This window comes from Oncorhynchus keta, chromosome 28, assembly GCF_023373465.1.
Source record: "Oncorhynchus keta strain PuntledgeMale-10-30-2019 chromosome 28, Oket_V2, whole genome shotgun sequence".
Taxonomy (NCBI): domain Eukaryota; kingdom Metazoa; phylum Chordata; class Actinopteri; order Salmoniformes; family Salmonidae; genus Oncorhynchus; species Oncorhynchus keta.
The window spans coordinates 3780513-3798104 of NC_068448.1; the positions used below are offsets into that span (position 1 = coordinate 3780513).

General features: G+C 47.4%; 1 protein-coding gene across 1 annotated transcript in view; it reads right to left on the reverse strand.

Annotated features, from left to right (window-relative positions):
• The window catches only part of LOC118379750 (PDZ domain-containing protein 4-like), a 70355-nt gene extending 54134 nt beyond the window's left edge, over positions 1–16221 (reverse strand). Inside the window, exon 1 of the mRNA XM_052484494.1 lies at positions 15377–16221. Coding sequence (XP_052340454.1) covers positions 15377–15436 — 60 coding nt within the window. The 5' untranslated portion in view covers positions 15437–16221. The remainder of the gene's footprint in view (positions 1–15376) is intronic.
• Positions 16222–17592: the final 1371 nt, after the last annotated feature.

Sequence of the window (17592 nt, forward strand, 5' to 3'; positions counted from 1 at the left end):
CCTATCTGTAAACAGCCCATCCAACTACCTCATCCCATATCTGTAAACAGCCCATCCAACTACCTCATCCCCTATCTGTAAACAGCCCATCCAACTACCTCATCCCCTATCTGTAAACAGCCCATCCAACTACCTCATCCCCTATCTGTAAACAGCCCATCCAACTACCTCATCCCATATCTGTAAACAGCCCATCCATCTACCTCATCCCCTATCTGTAAACAGCCCATCCAACTACCTCATCCCCAATCTGTAAACAGCCCATCCAACTACCTCATCCCCTATCTGTAAACAGCCCATCCAACTACCTCATCCCCTATCTGTAAACAGCCCATCCATCTACCTCATCCCCTATCTGTAAACAGCCCATCCAACTACCTCATCTCCTATCTGTAAACAGCCCATCCAACTACCTCATCCCCTATCTGTAAACAGCCCATCCATCTACCTCATCCCCTATCTGTAAACAGCCCATCCAACTACCTCATCCCCTAGCTGTAATCAGCCCATCCAACTACCTCATCCCCTATCTGTAAACAGCCCATCCATCTACCTCATCCCCTATCTGTAAACAGCCCATCCAACTACCTCATCCCCTATCTGTAAACAGCCCATCCAACTACCTCATCCCCAATCTGTAAACAGCCCATCCAACTACCTCATCCCCTATCTGTAAACAGCCCATCCAACTACCTCATCCCCTAGCTGTAATCAGCCCATCCAACTACCTCATCCCCTATCTGTAAACAGCCCATCCATCTACCTCATCCCCTATCTGTAAACAGCCCATCCAACTACCTCATCCCCTATCTGTAAACAGCCCATCCAACTACCTCATCCCCTATCTGTAAACAGCCCATCCAACTACCTCATCCCCTATCTGTAAACAGCCCATCCAACTACCTCATCCCCTATCTGTAAACAGCCCATCCAACTACCTCATCCCCTATCTGTAAACAGCCCATCCAACTACCTCATCCCCTATCTGTAAACAGCCCATCCAACTACCTCATCCCCTAGCTGTAATCAGCCCATCCAACTACCTCATCCCCTATCTGTAAACAGCCCATCCAACTACCTCATCCCCTATCTGTAAACAGCCCATCCAACTACCTCATCCCCTATCTGTAAACAGCCCATCCAACTACCTCATCCCCTATCTGTAAACAGCCCATCCAACTACCTCATCCCCTATCTGTAAACAGCCCATCCAACTACCTCATCCCCTATCTGTAAACAGCCCATCCAACTACCTCATCCCCTATCTGTAAACAGCCCATCCAACTACCTCATCCCCTATCTGTAAACAGCCCATCCAACTACCTCATCCCCTATCTGTAAACAGCCCATCCAACTACCTCATCCCCTATCTGTAATCAGCCCATCCAACTACCTCATCCCCTATCTGTAAACAGCCCATCCAACTACCTCATCCCCTATCTGTAAACAGCCCATCCAACTACCTCATCCCCTATCTGTAAACAGCCCATCCAACTACTTCATCCCCTATCTGTAAACAGCCCATCCATCTACCTCATCCCCTATCTGTAAACAGCCCATCCAACTACCTCATCCCCTATCTGTAAACAGCCCATCCAACTACCTCATCCCATATCTGTAAACAGCCCACCCAACTACCTCATCCCCTATCTGTAAACAGCCCATCCAACTACCTCATCCCCTATCTGTAAACAGCCCATCCAACTACCTCATCCCCTATCTGTAAACAGCCCATCCAACTACCTCATCCCCTATCTGTAATCAGCCCATCCAACTACCTCATCCCCTATCTGTAAACAGCCCATCCAACTACCTCATCCCCTATCTGTAATCAGCCCATCCAACTACCTCATCCCCTATCTGTAAACAGCCCATCCAACTACCTCATCCCCTATCTGTAAACAGCCCATCCAACTACCTCATCCCCTATCTGTAAACAGCCCATCCAACTACCTCATCCCCTATCTGTAATCAGCCCATCCAACTACCTCATCCCCTATCTGTAATCAGCCCATCCAACTACCTCATCCCCTATCTGTAATCAGCCCATCCAACTACCTCATCCCCAATCTGTAAACAGCCCATCCAACTACCTCATTCCCTATCTGTAAACAGCCCATCCAACTACCTCATCTCCTATCTGTAATCAGCCCATCCAACTACCTCATCTCCTATCTGTAAACAGCCCATCTATCCAACTACCTCATCCCCTATTTCATCCCCTATCTCTACTTGCACATTCATCTTCTGCACATCTACCATGCCAGTGTTTAATTGCTATATTGTAAATGATTTCCCCACCATGGCCTATTTATTGCCTTAACTCCCTTATCTTACCTCATTTGAACTCACTGTACATAGACTTTTTCTACTGTGTTATTGACTGTATGTTTGTTTTACTCCATGTGTAACTCTGTGTTGTTGTTTGTCCCAGTTGTAAATGAGAATGTCACGTTCTGATCTTTATTTCCTTTGTTTTGTATTTATTTTAGTATGGTCAGGGCGTGAGTTGGGGTGGGCAGTCTATGTTTGTTTTTCTATGTTTTGGGGTATTTCTATGTTTCGGCCTCGTATGGTTCTCAATCAGAGGCACGTGTCATTAGTTGTCTCGGATTGAGAATCATACTTAGGTAGCCTGGGTTTCACTGTGTGTTTGTGGGTGATTGTTCCTGTCTCTGTGTTTTGCACCAGATAGGGCTGTTTTTGGTTTTCCACGTTTATTGTTTTGTAGTGTTCATGTTTATCTGTTTTTATTAAACATGAATCAATATAACCACGCTGCGTTTTGGTCCGCCTCTACTTCACCACAAGAATACCGTTACAGAATCACGCACCACAACAGGACCAAGCGGCGTGGTAACGGGCAACAGCAAAAGCAGCAGCAGCAGCAGTGGGAGAGGCTGCACTATTTGGAGGAATGGACATGTGAGGACGAATTGGAAGGTAAAGGACCCTGGGCACAGCCTGGAGAATATCGACGCCCCAAAGAAGAGCTGGAGGCGGCGAAGGCGGAGAGGCGCTGGTATGAGGAGGCAGCACGGCGGCGTGGATGGAAGCCCGAGAGTCAGCCCCAAAAATGTATTGGGGGGTGGCACACAGGAAGTGTGGTGAAGCCAGGTAGGAGACCTGCGCCAACTTCCTGTGCTTACCGAGGGGCTGGAGAGACCGGGCAGGCACCGGGTAAGGTTGGGCAGGCTCGGTGCTCAAGAGCTCCAGTGCGCCTGCACGGTCCTGTCTATCCGTCACCACCTCCACGCACCAGCCCTCCACACCAGGCTGTCTCTCCGGCTCATCCTTACAGAGGCTCCCGCTGTGTTAGGTGACAACACTACACACGTCACCTGACACAGCGACTGAAATGACTCAACACTACACACGTCACCTAACACAGCGACTGAAATGACTCAACAACTACACACGTCAGCTACCACAGCATCTGAAATAACTCAACACTACACACTTCAGCTACCACAGCATCTGAAATGACTCAACACTACACACGTCACCTAACACAGCGACTGAAATGACTCAACAATACACTTCAGCTACCACAGCATCTGAAATAACTCAACACTACACACTTCAGCTACCACAGCATCTGAAATGACTCAACACTACACACGTCACCTGACACAGTGACTGAAATGACTCAACACTACACACGTCACCTGACACAGTGACTGAAATGACTCAACACTACACACGTCACCTAACACAGCGTCTGAAATGACTCAACAACTACACACGTCAGCTACCACAGCGACTGAAATGACTCAACACTACACACGTCACCTAACACAGCGTCTGAAATGACTCAACAACTACACACGTCAGCTACCACAGCGACTGAAATGACTCAACACTACACACGTCACCTAACACAGCGACTGAAATGACTCAACACTACACACGTCACCTAACACAGTGACTGAAATGACTCAACACTACACACGTCAGCTACCACAGTGACTGAAATGACTCAACACTACACACGTCACCTAACACAGCGACTGAAATGACTCAACACTACACACGTCACCTGACACAGTGACTGAAATTCAGCTACACACAGACACATGACTGAAATGACTCAACAACTACACACGCCACCTAACACAGCATCTGAAATGACTCAACACTACACACTTCAGCTACCACAGCATCTGAAATGACTCAACACTACACACGTCACCTAACACAGCATCTGAAATGACTCAACACTACACACGTCAACTACCACAGCGACTGAAATGACTCAACACTACACGCGTCACCTAACACAGCGTCTGAAATGACTCAACAACTACACACGTCAGCTACCACAGCGACTGAAATGACTCAACACTACACACGTCACCTAACACAGCGACTGAAATGACTCAACACTACACACGTCACCTAACACAGCGTCTGAAATGACTCAACAACTACACACGTCACCTACCACAGCGACTGAAATGACTCAACACTACACACGTCACCTAACACAGCGTCTGAAATGACTCAACAACTACACACGTCAGCTACCACAGCGACTGAAATGACTCAACACTACACACGTCACCTGACACAGCGACTGAAATGACTCAACACTACACACGTCACCTACCACAGCGACTGAAATGACTCAACACTACACACGTCACCTAACACAGCGTCTGAAATGACTCAACACTACACACGTCAACTACCACAGCGACTGAAATGACTCAACACTACACACGTCACCTAACACAGCGTCTGAAATGACTCAACACTACACACGTCACCTGACACAGCGACTGAAATGACTCAACACTACACACGTCACCTGACACAGCGACTGAAATGACTCAACACTACACACGTCACCTAACACAGCGACTGAAATGACTCAACACTACACACGTCACCTGACACAGCGACTGAAATGACTCAACACTACACACGTCACCTGACACAGTGACTGAAATGACTCAACACTACACACGTCACCTAACACAGCGACTGAAATGACTCTACACACGTCACCTGACACAGCGACTGAAATGACTCAACACTACACACGTCACCTGACACAGCGACTGAAATGACTCAACACTACACACGTCACCTAACACAGCGACTGAAATGACTCAACACTACACACGTCACCTAACACAGCGTCTGAAATGACTCAACAATACACACGTCACCTAACACAGCGACTGAAATGACTCAACACTACACACGTCACCTAACACAGCGACTGAAATGACTCAACAATACACACTTCAGCTACCACAGCATCTGAAATGACTCAACACTACACACGTCACCTGACACAGTGACTGAAATGACTCAACACTACACACGTCACCTAACACAGCGTCTGAAATGACTCAACAACTACACACGTCAGCTACCACAGCGACTGAAATGACTCAACACTACACACGTCACCTAACACAGCGTCTGAAATGACTCAACACTACACACGTCACCTGACACAGTGACTGAAATGACTCAACACTACACACGTCACCTGACACAGTGACTGAAATGACTCAACAACTACACACGTCAGCTACCACAGTGACTGAAATGACTCAACACTACACACTTCAGCTACCACAGCATCTGAAATGACTCAACACTACACACGTCACCTAACACAGCATCTGAAATGACTCAACACTACACACTTCAGCTACCACAGCATCTGAAATGACTCAACACTACACACATCACCTAACACAGCATCTGAAATGACTCAACAACTACACACGTCAACTACCACAGCGACTGAAATGACTCAACACTACACACGTCACCTAACACAGCATCTGAAATGACTCAACACTACACACTTCAGCTACCACAGCATCTGAAATGACTCAACACTACACACATCACCTAACACAGCGTCTGAAATGACTCAACAACTACACACGTCAACTACCACAGCGACTGAAATGACTCAACACTACACACGTCACCTAACACAGCGACTGAAATGACTCAACAATACACACTTCAGCTACCACAGCATCTGAAATGACTCAACACTACACACGTCACCTGACACAGTGACTGAAATGACTCAACACTACACACATCACCTAACACAGCGACTGAAATGACTCAACAATACACACGTCACCTAACACAGCGTCTGAAATGACTCAACACTACACACGTCACCTGACACAGTGACTGAAATGACTCAACACTACACACGTCACCTGACACAGCGACTGAAATGACTCAATACTACACACGTCACCTAACACAGCGACTGAAATGACTCAACACTACACACGTCACCTGACACAGCACTGAAATGACTCTACACAGTCACCTGACACAGTGACTGAAATGACTCAACACACACACGTCACCTGACACACTGAAATGACTCAACACTACACACGTGACCTAACACAGCGTCTGAAATGACTCAACACTACACACGTCAGCTACCACAGCGACTGAAATGACTCAACACGACACACGTCACCTGACTGAAATGACTCAACACTACACACGTCACCTAACACAGTGACTGAAATGACTCAACACGACACACGTCACCTAACACAGCGACTGAAATGACTCAACACTACACACGTCACCTAACACAGCGTCTGAAATGACTCAACAACTACACACGTCAGCTACCACAGCGACTGAAATGACTCAACACTACACACGTCACCTAACACAGCGACTGAAATGACTCAACAATACACACTTCAGCTACCACAGCGACTGAAATGACTCAACACTACACACGTCACCTAACACAGCGACTGAAATGACTCAACACTACACACGTCACCTAACACAGCGTCTGAAATGACTCAACAATACACACGTCACCTAACACAGCGTCTGAAATGACTCAACACTACACACGTCACCTGACACAGTGACTGAAATGACTCAACACTACACACGTCACCTGACACAGCGACTGAAATGACTCAATACTACACACGTCACCTGACACAGTGACTGAAATGACTCAACACTACACACATCACCTAACACAGCGACTGAAATGACTCAACACTACACACTTCAGCTACCACAGCATCTGAAATGACTCAACACTACACACATCACCTAACACAGCATCTGAAATGACTCAACAACTACACACGTCAACTACCACAGCGACTGAAATGACTCAACACTACACACGTCACCTAACACAGCGTCTGAAATGACTCAACACTACACACTTCAGCTACCACAGCGACTGAAATGACTCAACACTACACACATCACCTAACACAGTGACTGAAATGACTCAACATTACACACGTCACCTAACACAGCGTCTGAAATGACTCAACAATACACACGTCACCTAACACAGCGACTGAAATGACTCAACAATACACACGTCACCTAACACAGCGACTGAAATGACTCAACAATACACACTTCAGCTACCACAGCATCTGAAATGACTCAACACTACACACGTCACCTGACACAGTGACTGAAATGACTCAACACTACACACGTCACCTAACACAGCGACTGAAATGACTCAACACTACACACGTCACCTAACACAGCGTCTGAAATGACTCAACACTACACACGTCACCTAACACAGCGACTGAAATGACTCAACACTACACACGTCACCTAACACAGCGTCTGAAATGACTCAACACTACACACGTCACCTGACACAGCGACTGAAATGACTCAACACTACACACGTCACCTGACACAGCGACTGAAATGACTCAACACTACACACGTCACCTGACACAGTGACTGAAATGACTCAACACTACACACATCACCTGACACAGCGACTGAAATGACTCAACACTACACACGTCACCTGACACAGTGACTGAAATGACTCAACACTACACACGTCACCTAACACAGCGTCTGAAATGACTCAACACTACACACGTCACCTGACACAGCGACTGAAATGACTCAACACTACACACGTCACCTGACACAGCGACTGAAATGACTCAACACTACACACGTCACCTAACACAGCGACTGAAATGACTCAACACTACACACGTCACCTAACACAGCGTCTGAAATGACTCAACAATACACACGTCAGCTACCACAGCGACTGAAATGACTCAACACTACACACGTCACCTAACACAGCGTCTGAAATGACTCAACAACTACACACGTCACCTACCACAGCGACTGAAATGACTCAACACTACACACTTCAGCTACCACAGCATCTGAAATGACTCAACACTACACACTTCAGCTACCACAGCATCTGAAATGACTCAACACTACACACGTCAGCTAACACAGCGACTGAAATGACTCAACACTACACACGTCAGCTAACACAGTGACTGAAATGACTCAACACTACACACGTCACCTAACACAGTGACTGAAATGACTCAACAACTACACACGTCAGCTACCACAGTGACTGAAATAACTCAACACTACACACTTCAGCTACCACAGCATCTGAAATGACTCAACACTACACACGTCACCTAACACAGCATCTGAAATGACTCAACACTACACACTTCAGCTACCACAGCATCTGAAATGACTCAACACTACACACGTCACCTAACACAGCATCTGAAATGACTCAACACTACACACGTCAACAACCACAGCGACTGAAATGACTCAACACTACACGCATCACCTAACACAGCGTCTGAAATGACTCAACAACTACACACGTCAGCTACCACAGCGACTGAAATGACTCAACACTACACACGTCACCTAACACAGCGTCTGAAATGACTCAACAACTACACACGTCAGCTACCACAGCGACTGAAATGACTCAACACTACACACGTCACCTAACACAGCGTCTGAAATGACTCAACACTACACACGTCAGCTACCACAGCATCTGAAATGACTCAACACTACACACGTCACCTAACACAGCGACTGAAATGACTCAACACTACACACGTCACCTACCACAGCGTCTGAAATGACTCAACACTACACACGTCACCTAACACAGCGTCTGAAATGACTCAACACTACACACGTCACCTGACACAGCGACTGAAATGACTCAACACTACACACGTCACCTGACACAGCGACTGAAATGACTCAACACTACACACGTCACCTAACACAGTGACTGAAATGACTCAACACTACACACGTCACCTGACACAGCGACTGAAATGACTCTACACACGTCACCTGACACAGTGACTGAAATGACTCAACACTACACAGTCACCTGACTGAAATGACTCAACACTACACACACTAACACAGCGTCTGAAATGACTCAACACTACACACGTCAGCTACCACAGCGACTGAAATGACTCAACACTACACACGTGACCTAACACAGCGTCTGAAATGACTCAACACTACACACGTCAGCTAACACAGTGACTGAAATGACTCAACACGACACACGTCACCTAACACAGCGACTGAAATGACTCAACACTACACACGTCACCTAACACAGTGACTGAAATGAAATGACCTGACACACTGAAATGACTCAACACTACACACGTCACCTGACACAGCGACTGAAATGACTCTACACACGTCACCTAACACAGCGACTGAAATGACTCAACACTACACACGTCACCTGACACAGCGACTGAAATGACTCAACACTACACACGTCACCTAACACAGTGACTGAAATGACTCAACACTTAACAAAGAGCTGCAATTAGTATCAGCATGGGTGGCAAGGAATAAGTTAGTCCTAAATTTTTCTAACTAAAATCACTGTATTTATTATTTTAATCTAACCTTTCTTTAAAAGGGCAGAGTCAGTTAAGAACAAATTCTTATTTACAATAACAGCCTACCAAGAGGTTAAATGGAGTGCGCTGGGATTAAAAATATATTAAAAAATAAATAAATACCTAAAATACTTCGTACCTCTGGACATTGATCTTGTACTAGTGCTCCCTGTAAAGTCTACGTCTGTTTGTAGATAAATGTGTCTGTTGTAAATCAAAATGTGATTTGAATTGTGTCAGGATGGCAGTGTTGCTGTGGGGGTTACAGAAGCAGCCATCTGTGGGGAGGACTGAGGAGTAGCCCCAGGCTGCTAGGTGCAACAATACACACACACACACACACACACACACACACACACACACACACACACACACACACACACACACACACACACACACACACACACACACACACACACACACACACACACACACACACACACACACACACTCAAGGAAACCTCATACAGTGGGATCTGGAGTGTTATGATCCTAGCCCAGATCAATCACCACACACATTTCTATAATGAATGAGGCTGTAAAGGAGTCTGAAGGAGGGAGAGGAGGGGAAGGACAAGGGGGAGATGGGGGAGGAGGAGAAGGGAAAGAGGGGGAGGACGGGGGAGAGGGAGAGAGGGGGAGATGGGGGAGGAGGATAAGGGAAAGAGCGAGGGGAGATGGGGAGGACGGGGGAGAGGGAGAGAGGGGGAGGACATGGGGAGAAGGAGAGAGGGGGAGGACAGGGGAGAGGGAGAGTGGGGAGAGTGAGAAAGGAGGGTAGGTCGGTGGAGAGGGAGAGATGGAGGGAGGATGGGGAGAGGGAGAAAGGGGGGAGGACGGGGGAGAGAGGGAGGGAGGATGGGGAGGACGGGGGAGAGGGAGAGAGGGGGAGGATGGGGGAGAGGGAGAGGGGGAGGATGGGGGAGAGGGAGAGGGGAAAGGACGGGGGAGAGGGAGAGAGGGGGAGGACGGGGGAGAGGGAGAGAGGGGGAGGACAGGGGAGAGAGGGGGAACCGCAGGGATCAACACAGAAGACTACTGCATTTAAAGTGATCAACACAATAGTCTACTGCATTTAAAGTGATCAACACACTAATTTAAAGTGATCAATAGTCTGCATTTAAAGTGATCAACACAATAGTCTACTGCATTTAAAGTGATCAACACAATAGTCTACTGCATTTAAAGTGATCAACACAATAGACTACTGCATTTAAAGTGATCAACACAATAGTCTACTGCATTTAAAGTGATCAACACAATAGACTACTGCATTTAAAGTGATCAACACAATAGTCTACTGCATTTAAAGTGATCAACACAGAAGACTACTGCATTTAAAGTGATCAACACAATAGACTACTGCAGTTAAAGTGATCAACACAATAGACTACTGCATTTAACCATTAAGGGCAATGTCCACGCCCCTGCGGAAATCTTATTGGCATAATGAAAAAATCCCCATAAAGAAATATGTCAGTTTAAGCTGGAGATATCAGTTTTTACATTGGATGGGTATCAATACTGCACATCTGTCTATGTTACACTTCCTCATCTGTGGTGAAAGGTGACAGAGCTAGAGTGTGTCAGACCATGAGGCATCCTGAAAATCGGTCTTCGCAAAAAGAATCCTCAACACGGGGTGCCTCTCAGGGGTGCGTGCTTAGTCCAAAGGAGGTGATTGTTGACTACAGGAAAAGGAGGACAGAGCACAACCCTATTCTCATTGATGGGGCTGTAGTGGAGCAGGTTGAGAGCTTCGAGTTCCTTGGTGTCCACATCACCAACAAACTAACATGGTCTAAACACACAAAGACAGTCGTGAAGAGGGCACGACAAAGCCTATTCCACCTCAGGAGACTAAAAAGATTTGGCATTGGTCCTCAGATCCTCAAAAAATATCCTCAACAGATTTTACAGCTGCACCATCGAGAGCCTCCTGACGGGTTGCATCACCGCCTGGTATGGAAACTGCTCGGCCTCCGACCGCAAGGCACTACAGAGGGTAGTGAGAACAGCCCACTACATCACCGCCTGGTACGGAAACTGCTCGGCCTCCGACCGCAAGGCACTACAGAGGGTAGTGAGAACAGCCCACTACATCACCGCCTGGTACGGCAACTGCTCGGCCTCCGACTGCAAGGCACTACAGAGGGTAGTGAGAACAGCCCACTACATCACCGCCTGGTACGGAAACTGCTCGGCCTCCGACCGCAAGGCACTACAGAGGGTAGTGAGAACAGCCCACTACATCACCGCCTGGTACGGAAACTGCTCGGCCTCCGACCGCAAGGCACTACAGAGGGTAATGAGAACAGCCCACTACATCACCGCCTGGTACGGAAACTGCTCGGCCTCCGACCGCAAGGCACTACAGAGGGTAATGAGAACAGCCCACTACATCACCGCCTGGTACGGAAACTGCTCGGCCTCCGACCGCAAGGCACTACAGAGGGTAGTGAGAACAGCCCACTACATAACCGCCTGGTACGGAAACTGCTCGACCTCCGACCGCGAGGCACTACAGAGGGTAGTGAGAACAGCCCACTACATCACCGCCTGGTATGGCAACTGCTCGACCTCCGACCATAAGGCACTACAGAGGGTAGTGAGAACAGCCCACTACATCACCGGGGCCAAGCTTCCTGCCATCCAGGACCTCTATACCAGGCTGTGTGAGAGGAAAGCCCTAAAAACTGTCAATGACACCAGTCACCCGAGACAAAGACTGTTCTCTCTGCTACCGCACTGCAAGCGGTACCCGAGCGCCAAGTCTAGGTCCAAGAGGCTCCTAAAACAGCTTCTAAACCAAAGCCATAAGACTCCTGAACAGCCAATCAAATGGCTGCCCAGACTATTACCTCGACACTGATGCCCCCGGCACATTGACACTTTGACCCTGACACTTTGACCCTGTACCGGTACCCGCTGTATGCAGCCTCACTATTGTTATTTACTGCTGCTCTTCAATTATTTGTGTTTCTGTTCTCTTACTTTTCTTAAAACTGCACTGTTGGTTAAGGGCTTGTAAGTAAGCGTTTCACAGTAAGGTTACACCTGTTGTATTCGGCGCATGTGACAAATAGGGGAAGAGGAAAAGCGACTGTGCGTAGATAATAAGCATCAAGCATAACACTATTATTACACACAGAATAGATCCATGCAACTTATTATGTGACTTGTTAATTAATTAAATGTTTACTCCTGAACTTGATTGGGCTTTCCATGACAAAGGGGTTGAATACCTATTGCCTCGAAACATTTCAGCTTTTCATTTTCAATTCATTTGTAAAAAAAAAAAAAAATTTTTTTTAAAAAAAAAGCATAATTCTACTTTGGCATTATGAGGTGAGACAACATCTCAATTTATTGCATTTTAAATTCAGGCTGTAACACAATCAAAATGGGGTAAAGTGTGAATATGTTGTGCCAAATGAAAAGTAATTGACTACATAATAACCTTAACCAGAGGAGAGCAGTAGTTTCAGCTCTGTGATTTAGTGAACTTAATCAATAGTTGAATTAGCTACTCTGCATTATGGATGAGCAGGGCCTACTGTGATGCAGCGTGGGGTTTTCGTGGTGCTATTCATAAATATTGATAGTTAACATGTCTCTGAAAATGGTTCTTGACACCTTTGTAAAAAATAAAAATCATATCCCATTAAAATGGACTACGATCGGAAAATCATCAATCAAATGCCTCTCCCTGGAAACATTGATCTGAGTTGCCCCAATGTGGCCGTGTAGAAGATGAATTAAAGTCCCAACAACCTGCCCGCTTGACCCTATCCCCTCCTCTCTTCTCCAGACCATTTCCGAAGACCTTCTCCCTTACCTCACCTCGCTCATCAACTCATCCCTGACCGCTGGCTACGTCCCTTCCGTCTTCAAGAGAGCGAGAGTTGCACCCCTTCTGAAAAAACCTACACTCGATCCCTCCGATGTCAACAACTACAGACCAGTATCCCTTCTTTCTTTTCTCTCCAAAACTCTTGAACGTGCCGTCCTTGGCCAGCTCTCCCGCTATCTCTCTCTGAATGACCTTCTTGATCCTAATCAGTCAGGTTTCAAGACTAGTCATTCAACTGAGACTGCTCTTCTCTGTATCACGGAGGCGCTCCGCACCGCTAAAGCTAACTCTCTCTCCTCTGCTCTCATCCTTCTAGACCTATCGGCTGCCTTCGATACTGTGAACCATCAGATCCTCCACTCCACCCTCTCCGAGTTGGGCATCTCCGGCGCGGCCCACGCTTGATTGCGTCCTACCTGACAGGTCGCTCCTACCAGGTGGCGTGGCGAGAATCTGTCTCCTCACCACGCGCTCTCACCACTGGTGTCCCCCAGGGCTCTGTTCTAGGCCCTCTCCTATTCTCGCTATACACCAAGTCACTTGGCTCTGTCATAACCTCACATGGTCTCTCCTATCATTGCTATGCAGACGACACACAATTAATCTTCTCCTTTCCCCATTCTGATGACCAGGTGGCGAATCGCATCTCTGCATGTCTGGCAGACATATCAGTGTGGATGACGGATCACCACCTCAAGCTGAACCTCGGCAAGACGGAGCTGCTCTTCCTCCCGGGGAAGGACTGCCCGTTCCATGATCTCGCCATCACGGTTGACAACTCCATTGTGTCCTCCTCCCAGAGCGCTAAGATCCTTGGCGTGATCCTGGACAACACCCTGTCGTTCTCAACTAACATCAAGGCGGTGGCCCGTTCCTGTAGGTTCATGCTCTACAACATCCGCAGAGTACGACCCTGCCTCACACAGGAAGCGGCGCAGGTCCTAATCCAGGCACTTGTCATCTCCCGTCTGGATTACTGCAACTCGCTGTTGGCTGGGCTCCCTGCCTGTGCCATTAAACCCCTACAACTCATCCAGAACGCCGCAGCCCGTCTGGTGTTCAACCTTCCCAAGTTCTCTCACGTCACCCCGCTCCTCCGCTCTCTCCACTGGCTTCCAGTTGAAGCTTGCATCCGCTACAAGACCATGGTGCTTGCCTACGGAGCTGTGAGGGGAACGGCACCTCAGTACCTCCAGGCTCTGATCAGGCCCTACACCCAAACAAGGGCACTGCGTTCATCCACCTCTGGCCTGCTCGCCTCCCTACCACTGAGGAAGTACAGTTCCCACTCAGCCCAGTCAAAACTGTTCGCTGCTCTGGCCCCCCAATGGTGGAACAAACTCCCTCACGACGCCAGGACAGCGGAGTCAATCACCACCTTCCGGAGACACCTGAAACCCCACCTCTTTAAGGAATACCTAGGATAGGATAAGTAATCCTTCTCACCCCCCTTTAAGATTTAGATGCACTATTGTAAAGTGACTGTTCTACTGGATGTCATAAGGTGAATGCACCAATTTGTAAGTCGCTCTGGATAAGAGCGTCTGCTAAATGACTTAAATGTTAAATGTTAAATGTCCCAAAAGAATAACTGGCTGAAGCAGGCAGATATACAGTACATCACACGCTTGTAGAGAGAGAGATAGATATGAAGGGGTCATGAACCTTTGGAGAGCAGGGTTTGGGGTCAGAACCAGTTAACTGAATTGACCCCAACCCTGGTGGGGTGAGGTGAGCAGAAGGGGGGGGGGGCAGTAGAGGTTCTCACCTGGAACATAACTTTGTACTGTTGCTCCGGCCGGTTCACCACACACATGTTACACCCCATCCTGACTTTGGTCCCGACTCTGGTCCTGGATCTGGTCCTGGCTCTGGTTCTGACTCTGACTCCGGTTCTGGTTCTGACACTGGTTCTGGATCTGGTTCTGACTCTATTCCTGGATCCGGTTCTGACTCTAGTCCTGGATCCGGTTCTGACTCTGGTTCTGACTCTAGTCCTGGACCCGGTTCTGACTCTGGTTCTGACTCTAGTCCTGGATCTGGTTCTGACTCTAGTCCTGGGTCTGGTTCTGACTCTAGTCCTGGATCCGGTTCTGACTCTGGATCTGACTCTAGTCCTGGATCTGGTTCTGACTCTAGTCCTGGGTCTGGTTCTGACTCTAGTCCTGGATCTGGTTCTGACGCTGGTTCTGACTATTCCTGGATCTGGTCCTGACTCCAGTTCTGGATCTGGTTCTGACTCTAGTCCTGGATCTGGTTCTGATTCTAGTCCTGGGTCTGGTTCTGACTATAGTCCTGGATCTGGTTCTGACGCTGGTTCTGACTCTATTCCTGGATCTGGTCCTGACTCCAGTTCTGGATCTGGTTCTGACTCTAGTCCTGGATCTGGTTCTGATTCTAGTCCTGGGTCTGGTCCTGACTCGGGTTCTGGATCTGGTCCTGGATCTGGTCCTGACTCTGGATCTGGTCCTGATTCTGGTCCCGACTCCGGTCCTGAATCTTGTCCTCCTTGCTCTGTTTTCGGGTCTCAATCACCGTGTTGTGTGACCTCTGCACAGACTCCCTCGGTTAGTTTTTTTTATGTGCCAATGATGAGGATATCTTAGATCTACTGTGCCAAAGTTGTGTGGCCAGCACAGAGCTGACTCGACTGTCCTCAAGCCTCAGACACTGTGTCCTCTTTAGTTCAATGATGCTTCAGTGATGAGGATCTCTCTCAGAGATGGGAAATGGTGAGACAATCATGTCCATCACCCATTCATTAGTGGATATTTCAAAAGAATCCCTCCTCGAAGAAAGACATGTTTAGCAAAGTACCAATAAAGCTAACTATATGTGTTTCTTTTTCTCACAGCTTTTCGTTCAGCCTCTGAGATTTTCGTTCAGCCTCTGAGCTTTTCGTTCAGCCTCTGAGCTTTTCGTTCAGCCTCTGAGCTTTTCGTTCAGCCTCTGAGCTTTTCGTTCAGCCTCTGAGCTTTTCGTTCAGCCTCTGAGCTTTTCGTTCAGCCTCTGAGATTTTCGTTCAGCCTCTGAGCTTTTCGTTCAGCCTCTGAGCTTTTCGTTCAGCCTCTGAGCTTTTCGTTCAGCCTCTGAGCTTTTCGTTCAGCCTCTGGGATTTTAGTTCAGCTTCTGAGATTTTCGTTCAGCCTCTGAGATTTTCGTTCAGCCTCTGAGATTTTCATTCAGCCTCTGAGCTTTTCAAGGCAAAAACAAGAACTTGCCAACTTCCACACGTGTTCATGTGTATTTGAGTTTAGGCATGAGAACAGATTTTATTTTGGTGTAAAATGTTGTTAAATAAAATGTACGGATTGAGATGGGAGAAAAGAGGAATGAAATGCTTGTATTTTATTTGATCAAATATTCTACTGTAACAGATCAGAAAAGCAAAATACATTACAACTCACTGTTCTCCTCAGGGAATATTTTTTTCAATTTATAACAATAACATTTTCAAATATTTCTCTGGCTCTGGGTAGTAAAAACAAAGCACAGAAGAAACTATAGTGTACCCATATGTATAGATAATTAAGTAGCGACTACTTTGCATTCACTTCCAGAGAGATAGCTGCTCCTCCTGGTGAATTTCCTCAACGACGAGCCTCTATCATCAAAGCTGAAAGCAGAAGGCTTCTCCCCAGAGAGGGAATAGCACTCTGTGAACATTACCCAACCCACTGTATCTCCCCTGGGGAGAGTCATTATTATCTCACTACCACTACCCACTGTCTGTCTGTCTGTCTGTCTGTCTGTCTGTCTGTCTGTCTGTCTGTCTGTCTGTCTGTCTGTCTGTCTGTCTGTCTGTCTGTCTGTCTGTCTGCCTGCCTGCCTGCCTGCCTGCCTGCCTGCCTGCCTGTCTGTCTGTCTGTCTGTCTCAGATACCCAGATAAAGGCCTTACAACTTCTATCACATTCTTCTGTTCCTCTTTGGACGTTTTAATAGTGTATGTATATATATATATATATAAATATATTCTGCACCTG